Source organism: Terrapene carolina, unplaced genomic scaffold (assembly GCF_002925995.2).
Source record: "Terrapene carolina triunguis isolate 2854851 unplaced genomic scaffold, T_m_triunguis-2.0 Scaffold68, whole genome shotgun sequence".
Taxonomy (NCBI): Eukaryota; Metazoa; Chordata; order Testudines; family Emydidae; genus Terrapene; species Terrapene triunguis.
Genome location: NW_020664419.1, coordinates 68,285,231 through 68,306,045, shown reverse-complemented (window position 1 = coordinate 68,306,045; position 20,815 = coordinate 68,285,231). Strand labels below are relative to the sequence as shown.

Sequence of the window (20,815 nt, the reverse complement as noted above, 5' to 3'; positions counted from 1 at the left end):
AAGAGGGGGGCGTGGCGGGAGGCGTGCAGAGGATTACAGATACCGAAGTATTAGGGTCTTCATTTCTGTGATTTTTACAACTTTTTCCCATTTCAAAGACAACTTTCCCAAAATAATATATATTCTATTTCCCTGTTCAGATAAAACACTTTGTTGACAAAAATGTAAGTTTTGCCCGAATAAGGAAAATATTAGGCAAATCTTGGTCCAAAACCAGCAATATTGTTATGCAATATACACCATATACTACCCCATGCACTTCAGCATAAATGGCAAATCCCAGATGGGGGCGTTTAAAATATTAAGTGAGCAAAGTCTGAGACCCCAATGCTTAAACTTTTGAAAGCAAAGAGACAAATCCTGCATGTATGCTGATTTACCCCAGCCGAGGTTCCGACTCAAAATTAGTGTCTCTTTCTACCTACACATTTACCTGCATATAAAAAGTGCTTATCATCATAGTTACTTATGGTCCATAAATGTCTTTATGTTCATTCTTCCCACTTTTTCCGGTCTGGCCACAGTGCTTACTCATCAGCATATGACCAGAATAGGGGGAAAAAGGGAGAAAAATTTAAAATTATTAGTTTAAATATTATTGGGTTTTTGTAAGAATTTTTAGTGACTGAAGGACTTTTTCCACTTTTCAAACATGCTGTGATAATAACTGATATACTGCAGTCTAATGAAAAAGCTTACAGCTAGAGCCAGTGGAATACTGCAGGGGAAAACTGCAAAGTCTGAGGAAATCTGCAGGGAATTTTCCAGTTTAAAAAATAAAAAATTATCTTTAAAACACTTTTGCAATGTTTTGAACTGTGCTGTTCCCTCAAGATCTTGCTCATAATTACTCACCTAATTTAAGTTGCTATGCTTTTAGTCTCTCTTTAAAATGTGAATAATAGCTGACTCAAGCAAAAATTAGTAATGTTAGAAACAAAGAACCCCCTTCCTGAAAAAAACTAAGACTCATTTATTCTCTGAAACATTCTTCCTATAACATGCTTACAACAGGCTAAGTGTGATTTGTCTTATTTTGAACTGAATTGTATCTGCCTTACCTCTAGACCAGGGGCGGGCAAACTTTTTGGCCTGAGGGCTGCATCGGGTTTTGTAAATTGTATAGAGGGCCGGTTAGGAGAAGGGGTCATGGCCCGGCCCCCACCTCCTATCTGTCCTCCCCCCCTCCTTTCCCCCCCCGGGACTCCTGCCCCATCCAACCACCCCTGTTCCCTGACGGCCCCTCTGGGACCCCTGCCCCATCCACACACCCCCGCTCCCTGTCCCCTGACTGCCCCGGACCTCCGACGCCCCATCCAACCCCTCCTCTCATTCCTGACCGCCCCCCCCCGCGACCCCTGCCCCATCCAACCACCCCTTCTCCCTGTCCCCTGGCTGCCCCCGGAACCCCTGCTCCTGACTGCCCCCTGCCGCCCCATCCAACCCCCCTCCCCTTCCTGACTGCCCTCCGGGACCCCTGCCCCCTTTCAACTCCCTGTTTCCCCCCCCGACCACCATCTACCTCCCCGCCCCCTGACCACCACCCCCCGAACTCCCCTGCCCTCTATCCAACCCTGACCCGCTCCCTGCCCCCTTACCAAGCTGCCTGGAGCACCGGTGGCTGGCGGTGCTACAGCCGCGCTGCCCGGCTGGAGCCGGGCCACGCTGCCGCCACCGTCACCACACACCACAAAGACTGGGTCAGGCCCAGCTCTGCAGCTGCGCTGCCCTAGGAGCTCACAGCCCCGCTGCCCAGAGCATTGCGCCGGCAGCGCAGCGAGTGAGCTGAGGCTGCGGGAGAGGGGGAACAGCGAGGGAGGGGCCAGGGGCTAGCCTCCCGGGCCAGGAGCTCAGGGGCCAGGCAGGATGGTCCCGTGGGCCGGATGTGGTCCGCGGGCCGTAGTTTGCCCACCCCTGCTCTAGACTGTAAGCTCTTTGGGTGTAAGGAGCTGTTATTTGTTTGGAAAATGGCACTAATTGTAACAATGCAATATACACCTACAACTCCTACCTCAGTAATTAACAGACATATATTATTCCTCATATAGGTCAACTGAATTGCATGTTTAAGACAGGACATTTTGTAAAGTTCTCCTTAAAGAGTTTCGTAGGCACTGTTCTGATAGGGGGAAGGATTTGTACGACCTCACCTCCTGTGGAAAACGCCGAGGGTTTGACTCTTGCAACCAGTAGATGTCTATGTTCCTAAAGGAACTTCAGGATCCAAACAGGCTAGGTCCATCTATACAGAGGCCATGTGCCTGTATACCAGCTTCTACTCTTGGTCAGCACAGCTTCTGCAGGAGCCAGGTTGATGGTGGAATTCCCTGCTGTGTTGGCTGATGAACCAGAACCTCGGCTAACGATGGGTTTTGTGGAGATCAAAGCATGGAGGAGAAAGGTGGGTAAATTTATATTGACTAGGGCAGCATTAATTTGTGGAGGGTAAAATGACGGCTCTGGGTCCATTTCTCCAGCATGCCTCCCTTCCTACATTCAGACCCTAATCTCCTACCAAGAGGAATTCCCCTGTTCCAAATCCCCTCTTCTGGACCAGGATCTTTTACATTCCCTACCCTTAGGTCAGGAAAGCTGGAGATCTAATATGGCTCACAATAAGCCAGGAAGCACCAGGCTAAGACCTGGATTCAGAATTACACTCTAAATGGCCCTGTCCGCACTATAACTTTTAGGCCCTATTAAAGATTTAAGGATTGGATTTTCAAAAGCACTTTAATGATCTGGTGTGCTCCTTTCCAAACAACCCACCCTAAAAGTTGTTACTATTATGTGCATCCATATTACAAGGTTTTAAAATTATTTCACAGGTTTGAGAACTCTGGAGGTGTTTGTGTCTCTCAAACATCTTTTTCTTATGACAAGGAACATTACAAGAGACATTGGAACAATAAATGGAATTATGCTAAAAAATAATTTTGCATAATATAATTGACATTTTTCCTTTGTATGTAAAGCCATCTTTAAAGATTCCAATTTGTTCCTGAACATTTCACATAGGATAGCAAATGTGCATCTTTCCTGAAATACAGGAATGAGTCCAGGAAAGTCTAAAAGAAGATTAAAGATCCCAGTTTTCACACAAAAAGTCCCATATTACAAATCTGAAGCTTGGTACTTTGCCTCAACCAGATGACTGCCAGGCAATTCATTTAGATTAAGGAGTCTTCATTGACTTGTTGGCAACTCTATACAAAGGACTCAAACTATAGTAAAATAGTTCAATACATTAAATATTTGTAATATTTCCTATATTGCAATAAAGCACAGGACTACAATTACTATATTACAATCACAGAGCTCATTTACAGTGTATAGAAAACAATTATTTGTTCTCTATCCTTTAATGTAGATGTTCAGTTCTGTACAGACATAAGGAAGAAAGACGCTTGATATATGGCGGGGGGAAGCTGATCCAAATGCTGGGGACAGCAGCAAAAAAAGGGTACAAAGTCAAGAGTGGGAGAAGCAGGGAAAAAAGACATTAATTAGAGAGAATTAAGCATAGTGGAGGGCCTGAGAGAGCATGGAAAAGGAAAAAAGAGCAAAGATGCAAGCAAAATAAGAGCTGTACATATACAACCAGAAAGACAAGGACAAAGGGCTTCAGTTGGATGCAAGAAGGAAGAGAAGCTAATGAAGGTAGTCAGGGAGGGGACTGACATGTTCATAGCACCAGAAGAGGAAGATGATTTTAGCTGTAACGTTTTGGATAGTCTGGAGAGATGAAAGACAGGGAAGTCGGACAGAAAAGATCACAGCAGTAAATGGAATACATAGCGAACCCCCATTATTAAGATGGTGAAGAAGAAGGGACTTCAGACTTTAAATACAATGTACAGAGTGATGCAGATTAGAAAACAAAGGCAGGAGAGCACTGAGAGCCTGGATGTGAGCAGTTAATGAGAAGTGTCAAAGACAATGCCAAAATTGTGAGCCTTAGGGAGGGAATGGATAGTGCACTTGAAAATGCTTGCGGTAAAAGGCAAGTAAAGAAGAAAGGACAATTTCTGATCTGTTAAAACAAGATCAATCCGGTGCAAACTCCAGTGCACCTTTCACGCCGCTTTAATTCAATATAAATAACTGCAGTTAATGGACAGACTCCAGACTTATACCAGCGCACTTGAGATCAGACTCTAGCCCAAGTAAAGAAATGGGGAATAAGGAAGATCAGTTCCTTCTGTGGTGTCAATCCTGTCTTTAAGGCTCCAATCCAGCAACGCACTTAACCATGTGCTTAACTTTGAGCACAAGAGTAGTACCATGTTTTCAAGTTATGTTAAGCTCTGATACACTTAAGATGTGGCTAACTTTAAGGGTGCAATAGTAGTCACATGAAAACTAATCTGACTACTCACACTGTTAACATTAAGCACATATTTTATTTGTAGATATAGACTGTTCCTATATGTCTGATGTTCCTGGGCCATCACAAAGTAGTTGCGCAGAATGCCTCAGAACATACATGCTCAAATGAAATTTTAAAGTAAAAGCTTCTTTGCCACAGGAATATGTGGTTGAGTGTTCAGCATGGGCTCAGTTAATCAAGGGAGAAAGTCCAACAGGCACTTACATTCTTTCTCATGTAAATTGTCATAGTGGCCCCAGGTTTGTCAGGGAGGGCAAGGAGAATGTGCCATTTTCCCACACTATATATGAAGTTCCAAAATGAGCAAGACTATATTAAGGAGTGCTAAAAAGTCTTAGCAGATGTCTACTGGGCATGCTGTAAAGGGATCTTAAATCACTTAATTTTTTTTTTTATTCCAAATGGCCCTACTACGGTAGGGGCTGTACAAACACTTAAGACGACACAGTTCCAGACCCAAAAAGCCGATTCACATGCACCATTGTCTGCACTTTCTGGGTTTTCTGTAGAAGTCTCTTACTTGAATACAGACCTAGACCCATCAGTATCTGCTAAGGTGAATCCCTGTAACCATGCGGAATCCCATTGATTTGATGAAAATTCAAGGTCCTTGTCTAATTCTTCAGATGGGAGACGAGATAACAGCTTGAGGTGATACAGCTGAAAGCCATCCTAGTGAAGTCTTTAACAAGAGCAAAAATACCAATAAAAACTTACTCTCCTCAGCGAGAAACAATAAGGGACTAGAACTAGATATCTGCCTAAGTACTGAACCATGTCTAATTCCCTTCTGTCTGCCTTCCTAGCTAGCCCCTTCTAAGGCTGAGTCTTAAAAACATCTACAGGCATGGGAGTGCAGTGACGCCTTTTATTCAAATTTCAGGGTGAAAAAAATCATATAAATCTGTGCACTGGAGTAAGTAGCTAATAATAAAAGTAAATTGAGCAGTAAAGCAAGAGACTCATCTAATCTTAGCCACCACAGCGCCTGCTGAGAATTTTTGTAAGATAAAATAAATTCCAATATACCACATCTCTCGTGTTGCTTTCCACTCAGTGCTCCAAGCATCTGGTCTAATGGGGTACACACTTCAAGGCTTGGCAAGGAATGGTATTTAGCAGCGAGAGCAAAGAACTGCACGTTGACCAGCTTCTGAGAATTTTCACAGAACACGTTGGAAAACTTGCAGTTATCTGTGTGGAAAGTGGAGGGAAAAGTTACGTGTTAACAATAATTAACAATGAAATTGCTCTTCTACTCTTGACCGGAGAACAATAAACAATATAGAAGAAGTACAAAAGATTATTAATATTTTGCCCTTTAGAACTGGACAACTCATTATATTTCTTCACATTTAAATTTTCCTTACAGAATTTAGGCCAAATTCTGCATTCAGTTACACTAATATAAATCTGGGGTAAATCCACGCACTGCAGCAGAGCTACTTCAAAGACAGCAGAATTTGGCTAAAGTGTCATCCCTTCTCTCTTGTTTAATCTCTTGCCTGCTGTGAATGCCCTCTCTCTCTCAGCACTGTGTTTTACTGGACTCTGAACCCTAATTAATTTTTTTCTTCCCAAGTTGATTCCCAGAGACAACATTTTAATATCAGAGAAGAAATATAATCATTAAATTTACAAACTGTACCGACTTACAATCATTACATTTACAAACTTTCTCAGCTGCTCTATAACTCTGAATTTCCAGTAAGAAATACATTCACCCCAAACTCTAGGTATGATTCTAACTTAGGTTCCCAATTGTCAATGCACCCGAACAAAGCATTTTGTTTGTTGGCAACACCTAACTCATTCAGAGGGCTGAAAAGGTCGCAAATTTTCAAATGATTTTAAAACATGACCTGGAAATAATAACTGACACTGAATTAGAAAATACTGTAGGCTTCAAATTAACCTTTAAAAAAAGAAGTTAAATTATATTTAAACAACAAACAGAATATAGGCAATCTCTCACTTTTTGTTCTGTGTTTGCACATCGCCTAGCACAATGAGATACTAGTCATAGAATCATAGAATATCAGGGTTGGAAGGGACCTCAGGAGGTCATCTAGTCCAACCCCCTGCTCAAAGCGCCACGATAATACAAATAATTGTAATAATAACAAACTATAAAAATTGTTCATAGTGGTCAATGTCTAGAAACAGTACATCTTGCAAAGAAGACAGACAACAAGCTTCCTTCATGATATAACAATCATTGCTCTGAATATCAGCCTGCAATGATCTGCCCTATGAGTTGTCCCTCTTTTACCTTAAAAAAAACTTCACCTCCAGGACTCTATCAGCCAACATATTGCGAATCTGAATGCTGTTACACTCAGGTTTTCTGTGCAGTAAAAAACAACTCTTACATTAGGAAAAGTTATTTATGGCCATTAAAATTCTAATTTTTAAAATAGAAGTACTCTGCTACCATTGTTCTAGGTCCTAAAGAATTTTACTACCATTAAAAAAATAGCTACTAAAAGCTCTAGAGAGTCCTTTTCATACTGTTTTCTATATTTTCCCAAGATAATTTATATAGAGAAACACAGAAAAGAAAATATGAAAGGGATCTCTAGAGCTTGTAATAGCTATTGTCTTTTATTTATTTTAATGGTAATAAAACTCTCTAATTAAATGAATGAACTTCAGATCATAGTCCAAATAAGGGTGTATGTGAAGACTCCATTTGGGCTCTGATCCAAGCCCTGTGATATCAGCAGTCGTCTTCTCATTGTAAGAGAAAAGCATAGAGTATGTAGGTGCTGTGCCATTTTTTCTACTTACCTTTGCTAGCACACCTCATGCTAGATGTGCAAATAATGGATAATAGATAGGGGTGCTAGCACCATATTAAAGTTGCATGACACTTCTCATTACAAGACCCTATTTTCAGTTCCTTATAACTTTGCCAAACTTGAACTGTTTCAGCTGAAATTTTCTGTGCCAGGTGTCTACCTCAGGTGAATATATTTTCATTTCAGCTGGAAAAAATTGCAGCAATTTCCAAGAACAGGGCTAGGGCAGGCAAAATGCATTGATATGCTCATATTAAAAAATTCTGGCAACCTTTTTCTTCAAATAAGCACCCATGCTTTGGATTATGGACTACAAATTTTAGATAGCCTTTGTGTCAGGGATGTGCCTTTGGCTGTGCCAGTAAAAATTTGGCCAAGTTACAAACCTATGAAAAAAACTGCAGTGTGCACGTGCTCAGTAGAGATTTCCTGCAGCTTAACAGTTAAAATCTCCTAAAATTCCATTTACACTTCGCATGCTCCAGCCTCTGACAGCTTTTAGTGATGATCAGACTGTGCATGTGCCATCCCCACAGAGCAACAGCATGCTCCAGTCTAGGGTTATGGGGGCTCAGAAGGACTTCCTCTGTAAAGGCCTCTCTCAGCTGCTCTGGGGTGAGGCAAGGCACTGGAACTGACAGCAGGGAACCTCTCTCTCTTGTGCTCTCAATTACTTCCTTGCTGGCACCCAGGCAGTGTTGAGTAGGAACTCATTTGATTTGACTGTAGAGAGGACAAAAGCTCGACCAAGGGGGAGAAAAAAGAGTAGACTGGGATAGGGAGTCTGGAAAGACTGGGACTGGTGGGGAAGGGGGTAACTGTGACAGGGAGTGGGAAGTAGGGAGATTGGAACTAGTTGAGCAAGGAGACTCGGTGCCTGTGGGCAGGGTGAGGGTGAGGAGAACTGGGACTAGGGCAAAGACCCTTAGAATGGAGAGACAGAACAGATAAGGGGAACTGGAACTTACTGGGCAAGGGGAATGAGTCTAGGTAGTTACAGACAACAGTCCTGTGACAAGGAAGCAGGAATGGGGAAGATACAGGATTGGGAGCATGACATATTGGTGGGGATGGGGCAGAAGGAGTCAAGCTTGGTGGAAAACGGGCAGGAGTGTCTGTGCCCTCTAAGGAACACCCCCCTCCAATGCATTGAGTGGAACACAAGATTCCTGAGCCTCAGCATTTCTCTGCTGTTAACAAATATCTGTAAAAACCATTAGCAAAGTGCGTATCTCATCCCCCTCTAGTGCTAGTCCACATAGAGGACCATAACCTACTACTGCTACCAGTTATTCAATTAGCTCAAGTGGCAGAGGTCTGTGCTGTAGATCTAAAGGTTCCAACTTTGCTGACGAACCATGTGGGTGTCAATATAATGCCACATGATGAAATTTCTGTTTCTTCAGATTGCTTTATTAAAACCGAGGAAATTACACACAAAGAACTGTTAAAAGGTTGCAAAGTTAAGCATTCAAAAGTTAGGAATTGCCATAATTAAGGATGCTGTGCACATATTCCACCGTGTGTATGCATTATGATACAGTCCTTAATTACATGTATACATATTATTTTTCCCCAGGACTCCGCCTCATTCAGTTTACATGCTGCTTCGGGGGTGAATCAAGGTGTGTAGTGAACAAGACTGAGAACTACAGGAAAAGAAAGGAGAGCCTCACTGTTAAGACACTGAATACTGCACTAGAGTTCCTGTGTGATGCTAGGTAAGTCACCTAATCTAAAATTTCACAGGTCATAAGTATATGTTCCTTATTTTCTGGGTCTCAACTTGATACCCTGGGATCTGATTTGCAGCACTGCTGAGCACTCATAACTGTTAATGGGAGCTGTGCTTTGAACATATAAAGTGCTATATTATGCTAAGTACTCTGAAAAAATCAGGTCCTAGGTGTCTCAAACTGGGCACCTAAACTCAAAATGTTTGAGTTTAATCTATGTCTCAAGTACATCTGTAAAACGGGGACTATGACAACCCCCTTTCCTCACAGAGTCATTGCGAAGATAAACTGTTTGTGAAAAACTCATATATTAGATAGTGATGAGCATCAAAGAAAAGCCCATGAGGAAATTAATAATTCTGTCTGCAAAGTAAAGTTTGAATGGTACAGAAAACAAGGCATAGTTCCACATGCTAAACAATAAGAAGAAACAGAAAATTGATAGCTGCTCATTCAGTGAGCACCATACAGCCTGTGCACTGAATGAGGTAGGGGTCCTGAGGAAAAAAATATATGTGATCATGAAATTAAGGACTGTACTATAAATTAAGGATATGATTTAGTCAAGGAGGTCACGGATTCTGTGACTTTACTAGACCTCCACGACTTCTTTGGCTTCAGCTGTCAGTAGCTATAGCTGGGGCTGTTCCACCCTCCGCCATGGCCGGAGCTGTGTGCCCCCCTACACGGCTGGGGCTGTTCTCCCCCGCCCACCGTGGCTGCACCCAGGGCCGGATGCCCCCCGCCGTGGCTGTGCGTGCCCCCTTGTGGATGCCACTGGGCGTGTGCCCGCCCCGTGGTGATGGGGCTCAGGCTGTCAGTCCACCCACCTCTCGCGGCAGGGCACAGGCTCTCAGTCCCCTCAGTGGAGCTCCAGCTGTCACTTCTCCCCCGACTCCTCCCCCCTTGGTTATTTTTAGTAAAAGTCACAGACAGTCATGGCTCTCAGGAATTTTTGTTTAGTGCCCACGACCTTTTACTAAAAATAACCGTGACAAAATCTTAACCTTAACTATAATTTATACACACAAGAAGGCCAAATTAAGGTTTTGCAGGCAACCTTAATTTTGGCATTTTCTAACTTCTGAGTGCTTATCTTTGCAAATTTAAGTAACTTCCTTTAATGTAATGGGTTGTATGTGTAATTATATATAGATTCCAATAGTATTCCTCATGAGAAGTTCGTTACAAAGGGACATAAACAAAAGTGCTAAGCAGAAAAATGTACCTAACTTTCTTGATAGTTCCATGATGAACTGTTTATTTTCAAGATTTTATGCAAATATTTTCCCCACACCCATTATCAGTCATTAATTAATGTTTGTACAGCACTTTGAAAATGTAACATGCTAAATAAACGTTAATTATCATTATAACTAAAAGTTATATTATAAAAAATAAATCTGTATCACTTTACTAGAAGTTGCATAGTAAACAGCACAAGCACTACAATAAGGGTGAGCATATGTGCACTGTTTGGTGAACATGTGCCTAGAAGTCTTGAGTCCACTTTACAACAACATTAGCGGCAAAAAATAGAATTTTGAACAAATCTAATATAATCTATCAAATTCAAGAGACAAAAGCTTTAAAGAAAAACTTCAATTATTTGTTATAATCCTTTTATTTTAGATTAGACAAATATCTTTTAATAAAGGCCAGATTTTGCTACTCTTCTCTCACCCTGAACAGTACCTTACTCTGGACTCAAATGCCATGACCTTTGAGTCAAGGACAACACATAGTTGTGCTGCCCCTGGAGTTTACTGGAAGGCAGACTGTGAATCAAACTCATAAACTGCCTTGGTCTCATGGGTAATGCTGGCACCAGGTTTATACCTGGCACAGCATTCTTCCCGTGGCACCCAGAGACAGCCACCCTGACCTGCTCCACTCACCTGTACAAGGGGAGGATGTAGCATTCCTGCAGAGGCCATTCTCCTTACTGAACTGCTACTCACAATCTGTAAGCCCCCTTACTTCCTTGCATGACCGCACAAGTCATGCCACAATTTGATCCACTGAAAGCAGTCCCATTGATTTCAATAGTTTTACTTGTGGAGCAAGGTACTCCCAAGACATCACTACAGGTGGCAATATGTGGCCCTAGTAAGAATAAATATTTTGACAGGCTATAACCAGACTATCCACTTTTAAATTGTTTCAGTAGCTGTCCTTATAATTTTTATTCTTTATTTTTCTACTTCAAAATTGAAGAGTGATTTTTGCATTACATAAATGACTTTGCTTGTTTTGTATTACTGAGATAAATCAGTGATCCAATCATTTGCAAATAACAAAACTTTATGCAAGATGCTGATATAGTCTGAAACAAGAAAATAGGAACACGAACATATAGAAATACCGAAACAACGTAAGGAAGAATGCCAAAGGTTCACTTAAAAAAAAAAAAAAAGTCAATGCAAGTTTGTTTGTTTTTTACAGGAAAAGGGGAAATTAGATTTGTGCATTCTGAAATCACAGAGGGGAAATAAAGACTCCTTCTGATACCTTCAAATCAAACAAAACAGGACAATCTAATATCAGAAAGGTGAAGTAATCAAACACTTGTTTGCAATGTAATGGATGACTCCTTTACTTCAAAGCTTAGGGAATTATAAAAGGAGCTGGATACCTAAGCACAGACATTTTTCGACTGGGAAGATGTGCTGGAAGTTCTGACAAGGAGAAACAGTCACAGCTTGAGCTGTTGCAGAACTAATACGTTTATGCTATGTAAAATCTGCAACTATTGTGTAATTAACTTTAGGCCCAGCATGAAAATACTTTTGCACAGCAACAAAAGCAGCCATGTATTACCTAACAATCCTTTTGTTTGGTTTCTCTCTGTTTTGTAAAATGTCAGTAAATTCTTACTTTAGTTTAATCTTAACTAAATTGGTTTTATTGTTAAAACTGGAGTAGTTACAGTAACTGCTGGAACAAAATAGCAATCTGTACTCAAGGGATGCACAGAAAGATGAAAGGAAGATGGACAAGGGCATGAAGAAGGCTTGGATCTTCCTTTCTGAGCCAGGCCACAGAAGGATTAGTGGCACCAGAAGTTGGCTCAAGCGGTTTATATGACCAGGAAGCATCAAACACTACACACAAAGATACTCTTAAAAGATCATTTTGATCATTCCTCTGTGATAAGAATGAAAACATTCATAAACATAGTGTTCAGTATACTAGAAATCCAGCTATAAATGAAAAATTATGTCAGTGTGTTAGACTGAGTGCTACTACACAGTACATCATAAATCTACTAGTACAGTATTTACTTTCACTGTGAAATTCCCCAATAACAGTTATTTCATATTTTACAAAATAAAACACTTTTTTATTAAAAAAAAAATCAAATGTAATTTCTAGGGCTGTCAAGCAATTACAAAAATTAACTGTGATTAATTGCATGATTAAAAAAATTAATCGCAGGATTAATCGCACTGTTAAACAATAATAGAATACCATTTATTTAAATATTTTTGATATTTTCTACATTTTCAAATATATTGATTTCAGTTACAACACAGAATACAAAATATACTTAGATTTATTTTTGATTACAAATATTTGCACTGTAAAAAAACAAAAGAAATAGTGATAGGTTTCAGAGTAGCAGCCGTGTTAATCTGTAATTCCCCCATTACAAGTACTGTAGTGCAATCTCTTTATCATGAAAATTGAACTTGCAAATGTAGAATTATGTACAAAAAAAACTGCATTCAAAAATGAAACTTTAGAGCCTACAAGTCCACTCAGTCCTACTTCATGTTCAGCCAATTGCTCAGACAAACAAGTTTGTTTACATTTGCAGGAAATAATGCTGCCTGCTTCTTGTTTACAATGTCACCTGAAAGTGAGAACAAGCGTTCGCATGGCTCTGGCATCGCAAGATATTTATGTGCCAGGTGTGCTAAAGATTCATATTGCCCTCCATGCTTGTGATGATGATATGTTCTGCTCGATAACAATCCAAAACAATGCGGACCAATTCATGTTCATTTTCATCATCTGACTCAGATGCCACCAGCAGAAGATTGATTTTCTTTTTTGGTGGTTCAGGTTCTATAGTTTCCGCATCAGAGTGTTGCTCTTTTAAGATATCTGAAAGCATTCTCCACACCTCATCCCTCTCAGATTTTGGAAGACACTTCAGATTCTTAAACCGTGGGTCGAGTGTTGAATCTATTTTTAGATATCTCACATTAGTTCCTTCTTTGCGTTTTGTCAAATCTGCAGTGAAAGCGTTTTTAAAATGAGCAACATGTGCTGGGTCATCATCCGAGACTACTATAACATGAAACATATGGCAGAATGCGGGTAAAACAGAGCAGGAGGCATACAATTCTCCTCCCAAGGAGTTCAGTCACAAATTTAATTAACGCATTTTTTTTTTAAATGAGCATCATCAGCATGGAAGCATGTCCTCTGGAATAGACATGGTGGCCGAAGCATGAAGGAGCATACGAATGTTTAGCATATCTGGCACGTAAATACCTTGCAATGCCGGCTACAAAAGTTCCATGTGAACGTTTGTTCTCAGTTTCAGGTGACATTGTAAATAAGAAGCAGGCAGCATTACCGCCTGCAAATGTATACGAACCTGTTTGTCTTAGCAATTGGCTGAACAAGCAGTAGGACTGAGTGGACTTGTAGGTGCTAAAGTTTTACATTATTTTGTTTCTGAAAAAAAATCTACATTTGTAAATTGCACTTTCACAACAAAGAGACTGCACTACAGTACTTGTATGAGGTAATTGAAAAATACTGTTTCTTTTGTTTATCATTTTACAGTGCAAATATTTGTAATTGAAGTCAATATATTTTAAAATGTAGAAAAGCATCCAAAATATTTAATAAATTTCAATTGAGATTTCATTGTTTAACAGTGCGATTAATCACAATCAATTTTTTTTAACCGCAATTAATTTTTTGTTAATCGCGAGTTAACCACAATTAATCGACAGCCCTAGTAATTTCTCTCTACTTTCTCTCTACACCGCTGGCCGGAAAAAATCAACCCTGGGTTTGTTTCAAGGAGTGAAACTATACATGATTCTTTTTGTTTCCTTATCAACATTACTAAATAAAAATAAAAATATGTATTTTTAAAATAAAGGTTTATTCATTTAACTTATTTTCAATTCCCTGGGACAGAATTCCATGAAATTCACACAAATCCACAAAATAAGTATAGCCAAAAGCAATAAAAATTGCATAGAAATCCTTAGGTTTGATACAGTACAGACAACTCACTAATCTGTCAAGCAAGAGACCCAGATTAAAGGTCGGGGGAGTCAACAACCAAGGCTACAGGCCAACAATTGTTGGGAGTATGACAGAGATTGAGTATTAAATCTCAAACTGCAGAGGGATTTCTCTACTAGCCAGCTGTTCATCGGTGTTGCCAAGAGGGAAAAAAAACCAACCTGATTTTCCTGTCGGGGAGGAGGTGTTCCAATTTTGTTTCACAGGCATTATGATGTTTTAAGTGGTACAGATTGTTGTTACTACTTTTTATTATAAAATTTGTGAAAATTCCAATCCAATCTAATATTATCTATATAAATTTATAAACATATATATACATTTATTTAGCTTAGAATTAGATTTCTTGAAGACTAACCAACATCCAGTAAATTTCCTTTCAGCATTTTTGTAAACCTGGCATATACAATCATGAGTTATAAAGACAAGGATTACAAGAATATAGTCTTTTTTAGCCATTACTACATTAAAATAAAAATGTGTTGCTCTCAGGGCAATCATAAGAAACCCTTTTCCAACTCAATTTATTTCTCCCATTCATTTGCATATAATCATCCAAAATTAACTAAGCACTTTTTTTAAAATATAGATTTTAAAGTCTTTAGGCTATATTTTAAAATACTTCTTTAGCATATGTAAAATGAATAAGAAACAGATATGAATGAACTTTCATTTCTGTAACATTTATATATGTATGCTGAAAACACATTTTGATTTCTGAGTGATTCCTTCCTCAACATCTGGCTAGGTAGAGGTATTCCTGAGAGGTTCTTATCTTTTAAATATACTGGTTTCTAACATCAATAAATAAAATTAAAACTTGGGGAAAATATGTCCTTTGTCATTACAATGGTACTGTTACTTTTTCCTCCCCTCAAACAGGAATAATAGCATAGTTTTGGAAAATATTTCACTATAATGAATCTATGAAAACAAGAAACCCTTGTTAACTACGGATGTATGCATTTCTTTAACAATGTGATGGGAAAGATTACATAGACTAAAACACATCTGTATTACCATCCTAAACCAAGCATTAGTGACTGAAACATTTTTGTTCTTTCTACTAAGGGCAATTCAGTTGTTGATGAAGATTAGATGAAATATTTGCATTTAATCTGGGGAAGTGAAAACAATTGCAAGTTATCTATAAACAAATAAAGTAAATATATATTGCCCACTTATGCTCAGTGACCTATTTTGCATAGGTTAGTCTGGCTTATTTCATAGTAATATGTGAAAGCTGTAAATAAATAACTCCAATGTATTGGAAATGCATGCAATGAGCTCATTAAAGGATTATCTGTAAAACAGTCATGTCCTTATTGTGCCAACGTTAACCTCAAATAGAACTTGTTAAATGGATCCAACTATCCATTTCTGCATCATTTTTACTTAATTAGGCAAAACTATTTGCAAAAAAAAAAAAAAGCTATCCCACAAATATAGGAATATCAAAATACAGCACTCCTTCTGATATCTGCTTTTGTATTGTTAAAAGGTATGTTTACAAGTATACACTGAATAAAAGGAAGTAAGAGACTAATATTACTTAACTTCATTGCATTCTATTATATCACTAAATAATATGTTGCAGGACAGCAAACATAAATATTTAGATCATCATGTAATATTAGCATGCTATGATCTGTATACATAATCCTAACAATTTAAATTGTTATTTAGCCGGCAGCTAAAAAAAAACAAAACCCAGTTATATCAAAGACAGCTCAATTGTTTCCTCAAAGTACAGAATTGTAGTGCGTGTTGTTTTGAAATGTCACAAAGGCAGGAATTTCTCAAAACATTTTAACTTTAAGATTGCCCACCACATGAAATCTAGTATGTCAGCTCATGCACCTGTAACTAGGTCTTCAGGCAAACAATAAACGTGCCAAAAAGTTAAAATTATACCATGAATATTTGAGCAATTTACAGTATAAAAATGCAAAATAAATGGTTACAGTCTTTTTAGAAAATCTGTGTCTAACTTTACAGTCATCTAAATCAGTAGTTCCCAACCAGGGGTCCAAGTAGGTTTCAGGGCAGCCTCCAAGCAGGGCCAGCATTAGACTTGCTGGGGCCCAGGGCAGAAAGCTGAAGTCCCACTGCATGAGGTTGAAGCCCAGGTCCCTAAGCCCCACCACCCCGGGTTGAAGCTGAAGTCTGAGCAATGTAGCTTCATGGGGGTCCCTGTGGCATGGGGCCCCAAGCAATTGTCCTGCTTGCTACCACCTAATTCCGCCCTGGCTTTTATATGCAGAAACTCAGTTATTGCGGCACAGGTGGGCTGTGGAGTTTTTATAGAATGTTGGGGGAGGGAGGGGCTCAGAAGGAAAAAGGTTGAGAACCCCTGATCTAAATCATGGCTAGATAAATGAGATGTAACTTGGTAAATGTTAGATCTTAGATGCATGAAAAATAGAGTAGGTATTCTCTAAGTCTAAAACTGGATCTGAATTTATGTAAGCTACATGAAATGAGGGTTACACCCGTTATATGCTCCTTATATGAAAATCTGGTCTATATGGAAATTACATGGGAATGTTCTTGGAATCAGTTAATAGAAGAAATCACCCTCCTGTATTAAGCAATATTAAGCACTTCGCATCCATATGACAATTCAAAATATTGCACAAAATAATTGTTTTGTGCCAGTTTTCAAAAATGCAACCTTTTACTTTGTAGAAATATTTTAATTGTTATTAGCAATCTTTACTTGGTGTAGAGAATCCATTTTGCTTAATCCACTCTCAATGTTGCCTTTAAATTTCATTTAGTGTCCCCTTCTTATAAGACAACTTAAATTAAAAACAGTGGGCGCCTGAATGGTTTTCTACATGCCGTTCATCTTATACAATTTGGGGATTCTGTACGTATAATCAGACCTGAACTTCTCATTAACTCTTAGGAGGTGAAGGTCTTGCCATTTGTAATGGGAAACCTAATTTTATCCAGATTTGCAGTAATGCATTTTGGATATATAACCTCGATGTCACATTCCTTTGCGCATTGAAAGTATATTCGTTCCCTGAACCAGTACCTCTATAAGTTACAGTATTTTATACATCATAACTTCACAGTCTTTTTTTCCAAACTAAATAAGCATAGTCTTTTAAATCTCTCATAATACTGAATAGCTACTATACATACTTTCAATCATTTTCATTTCTCGTCTCCATTCTCTTTTTCTATTTATCTTGGGTTTTGAAATAATATGACCAATACTTAACACATTATTCAAACTGAAATGAACCATCTATTTAAATAAATGCATTACCATATTTTCTGTTTTCTTCTCCATACAAACTTTTATTCACTTAAAAAAAAAAAAAAAACCACTGATACACATTTCACAGGTATCTTCACTAAGAAATCCACAATGATGCCTGGATCTTGTACAGTAACTCCATGCTTAACGTTGTAGTTATGTTCCTGAAAAATGCGACTTTAAGCAAAACGATGTTAAGCAAATCCAATTTTCCCATAAGAATTAATGTAAAAAGGGGGGGTTAGGTTCCAGGGAAATTTTTTTCACCAGACAAAAGACTGTTTTATATATATATACCCACAGTATCAGTTTTAAACAAACAATTTAATACTGTACACAGCAATGATGTTTGTGAAGCTTGGTTGAGATGGTAAAGTCAGAGGGTGGAAGAGGGTGGGATATTTCCCAGGAAATGCCTTACTGCTAAATGATGAACAAGCACTCGGCTGAGCCCTCAGGGGTTAACACATTGTTGTTAATGTAGCCTCACACTCTACAAGGCAGCACAAATGGAGGGAGGGGAGAAAGCATGGCAGACAGAGACAGAGAGACACACCCTGTGTGTGTGAGAGCAAGAGATGCACATTGCCCCTTTAAGTACGCTGACCCCACTCTTAAGTACACTGCCTTTTTAAGTAGATCAGCAAGTTGAGACAACAGCTGCTGCTTGCAAGCTCCCTCTGTCCTGAGCCCTGTTGTGTCCCCTCCCGCTCTATTGAGGTTGGGTAAGTGGGGGGCATGGGGGAGGGGGACACGCTGACATTAGCCCCCCTACTAAACAGCAAGCAGGAGGCTCCCAGGAGCAGCTCCAAGGCAGAGGGCGGGAGCAGCACATGGCAGAGGGGCGAGGGACAGCTGAACTGCCAGCAATTGATAGCCTGCTGGGTGGCTGCTGCACAGGGAATGGGGAACTAATGGGGGGCTGCTGGTCCACCCTGGCTCCAAGCCCCCACCAGCTAGCTCCAACGGGCTGCTCTTCCTGCAAGCAGTGGACAAAGCAGGCAGCTGCCAAACAACGTTATAAGGGAGAATTGCGCAACTTTAAACAAGTATGTTCTCTAACTGATCAGCAACGTAACAACGTTAAGTGAGGAGTTACTGTACTTGAAAACTTGGCACTGGGCATACCTATTTTAAATTGTTCCTTTCAATGCATAATTGTCTACAACTTCATCAACTAATTTTTTGAGACTCAAATGGAGTTCCTCATAGTCCTCCCTAACCTTAAATAATTTTGAATCATCAGCATATATCACCACATAGCTATTACCTCATTTTCCAGATTGTTGATATGTTGAACAGCAGCACTGGTCTCAGTACTGATGACCAAGCTGCTCCTCTCCCTGCTACAATTCCATCTCCTCCATTTGGCTTTTCCATCTCTCTCTGAGATGCCATTATTTATTGTTTTCTGGTTCCTTCTCAGTTTCTCAGCTTGAATGTCTGGCTCTTTTTCTTCTGTCTTCTCACCCTTATATTTTTATTATAATGACTGATCAGACCTCACTGCTTCTTGCATCTTTTCATTAGAGGAACCCTACATGAAGTTTTGAACATGCTAGTATAACATGGCACCAAAAAACTGCCCAACCATCTCACAATAATTGAGATGTTCCCTCTTCCGGCGGCAGGTGGGGCAGTGATGTCCCTGCAGCATGACAACGCAGCGCGGGATGTCCATTCCGCAGTCTCAAGCTTTGCAGAGTCTCTCCTCTGATGCTGCGGAGGGAGCACTGCCAACCACAAGCGATCAAAAATCATGAGCTTGGCTTAAAAATCACGATCCTTTAAACAATAAATATGGGGTTCCTCTAAACTTCGCCATCTGGTGTCTGATCTTTTAGCACATGCAAGTCCCGTGGTCAAACTTTTCTCGCAATCGGGAGGGCTACTGGCATTTCTTTTAAAAGGATGCTGAGCGTCTACGGAATCACCCGACTCCAGGAGCTGGGGCTTGAAGAAAAACACCCAGCGGGGTGCCCCGGTGGCAACACTATGCCGGCTGCCAGGCCGTGACAGCCACCTAACATGCCGTCGTCACACAGCCACGAGGGGCAGAGTCAGCCAGGGAGTGACCCCAGCGCCCACCCTGGGACCAGCAGCGTCGGGGCACTAACGCTCCCCTAACGGGGGTTCTGGCACTTACCCCATAGCCCGGGCCTGGCGGTGCCGGCGGCCTCCTCCAGGGGGCGCTGCTGCCGCAGGAGCCCGGCCCCGCTCAACGCCTCCAGCACCGTCTCAGGGGAGAGAGCCACCAGCTGCTCCCACAGCCCCCGCGTGTAAAACTCCACCGTGTGGGCCTGGCACAGCGGCAGCGCCCGCCTGAGAAACTGCGCCACGGCCCGCAGCCGGGAGGTCACCGTCTCCGCTGCCGCTTCGGGCGGGAGGGAGCCAAGGGAACGCGACATGGCGGCAGCGGCGAGGGAGGGAAAATTTGCTCGGCGCTCGATTTGTGATGCCTGGTGGCTCGGGCTCCACCCTGCCTCAGGTGGTCAGGCTGGCGAATCGAACACCGAACAGAGGTCGCCATCCGTCCGCTAGGAGGCGGGCGCTGTTTGGTGACGTGTCCAGAGCGCGACGACGAGTGTGAGGGACCGGAGGAAGGCTGATGGCACCGGCGGTGACGACGAGGAGCCGGGCTGCCCCGAAGAAAAACACCGCGGCGACCCAGGGTCCCCGCCGAAAGCGGCAATGGAGGCCGGACCCGCGGCAGAGCTTCCTGGGGAACGTTCGGGAGGGTGAGTGGGGAGAGAGCCGCCGCCCGGGCCCCGCGGCTCCTGCTGCTGGGGGAGGAGGGAGCGGCGCCGCGGCCAAGCGCGGACTCCAGCGTTTAGGGGCCGCGCGCGGGGGATTGGGGGATCTCGCGCTTTCCCCCGAACGGCCGTCCCTGACCTCCCCCGCCCCGGTCCCTTGTGCCCAGAGCTCGGGCAGCCCGCAGCCGCTCGGGGCCTGTTGCCGTCGTTGCACGTAGTGTCATAAGCCCCGGATTGCCCTGTGCTCACGGGCTGCGGCCAAGCCTGGCGCTTGTCAGACCAATACAGTGGCGAGGAGTGGTGCTGCCTGTGCCCCATGCCTCTTACCCGCCCGGTTTCTGGAAGCAGGATTCCCCCGTGGGATGGTGTGAGGGGACTCAGGCTCAGTTGGGTCTTCTCCCCTCCTTAGCAACAGAGAGTCCTGTGGCACCTTTAAGACTAACAGATGTATTGGAGCATAAGCTTTCATAGGTGAATACCCACTTCGTCAGATGCAGGGCCGGCTCTGGCTTTTTTGCCGCCCTAGGCAAAAAAGCCTCTGGCCGGAGCCGGGGGGGAGGGGAGGCGGCCGGAGCCGGGGGGGGGGGGGC

At 41.6% G+C, this 20,815-nt stretch overlaps 2 protein-coding genes across 2 annotated transcripts in view; one reads left to right on the top strand and one right to left on the bottom strand.

Moving 5' to 3' along the window:
• Positions 1-19,904, bottom strand: part of METTL25 (methyltransferase like 25) — a 92,536-nt gene extending 72,632 nt beyond the window's left edge. Inside the window, exons 1-2 of the mRNA XM_024200850.2 lie at positions 19,619-19,904; positions 5,420-5,584 (exon numbers count right to left, since the gene is read on the bottom strand). Of these exons, the coding sequence (XP_024056618.1) occupies positions 5,420-5,584; positions 19,619-19,880 (427 nt within the window). The 5' untranslated portion in view covers positions 19,881-19,904. The remainder of the gene's footprint in view (positions 1-5,419; positions 5,585-19,618) is intronic.
• A 142-nt stretch (positions 19,905-20,046) lies between these two features.
• The window catches only part of CCDC59 (coiled-coil domain containing 59), a 13,971-nt gene continuing 13,202 nt past the window's right edge, over positions 20,047-20,815 (top strand). The window contains exon 1 of the mRNA XM_026648823.2: positions 20,047-20,210. Coding sequence (XP_026504608.1) covers positions 20,081-20,210 — 130 coding nt within the window. The 5' untranslated portion in view covers positions 20,047-20,080. The remainder of the gene's footprint in view (positions 20,211-20,815) is intronic.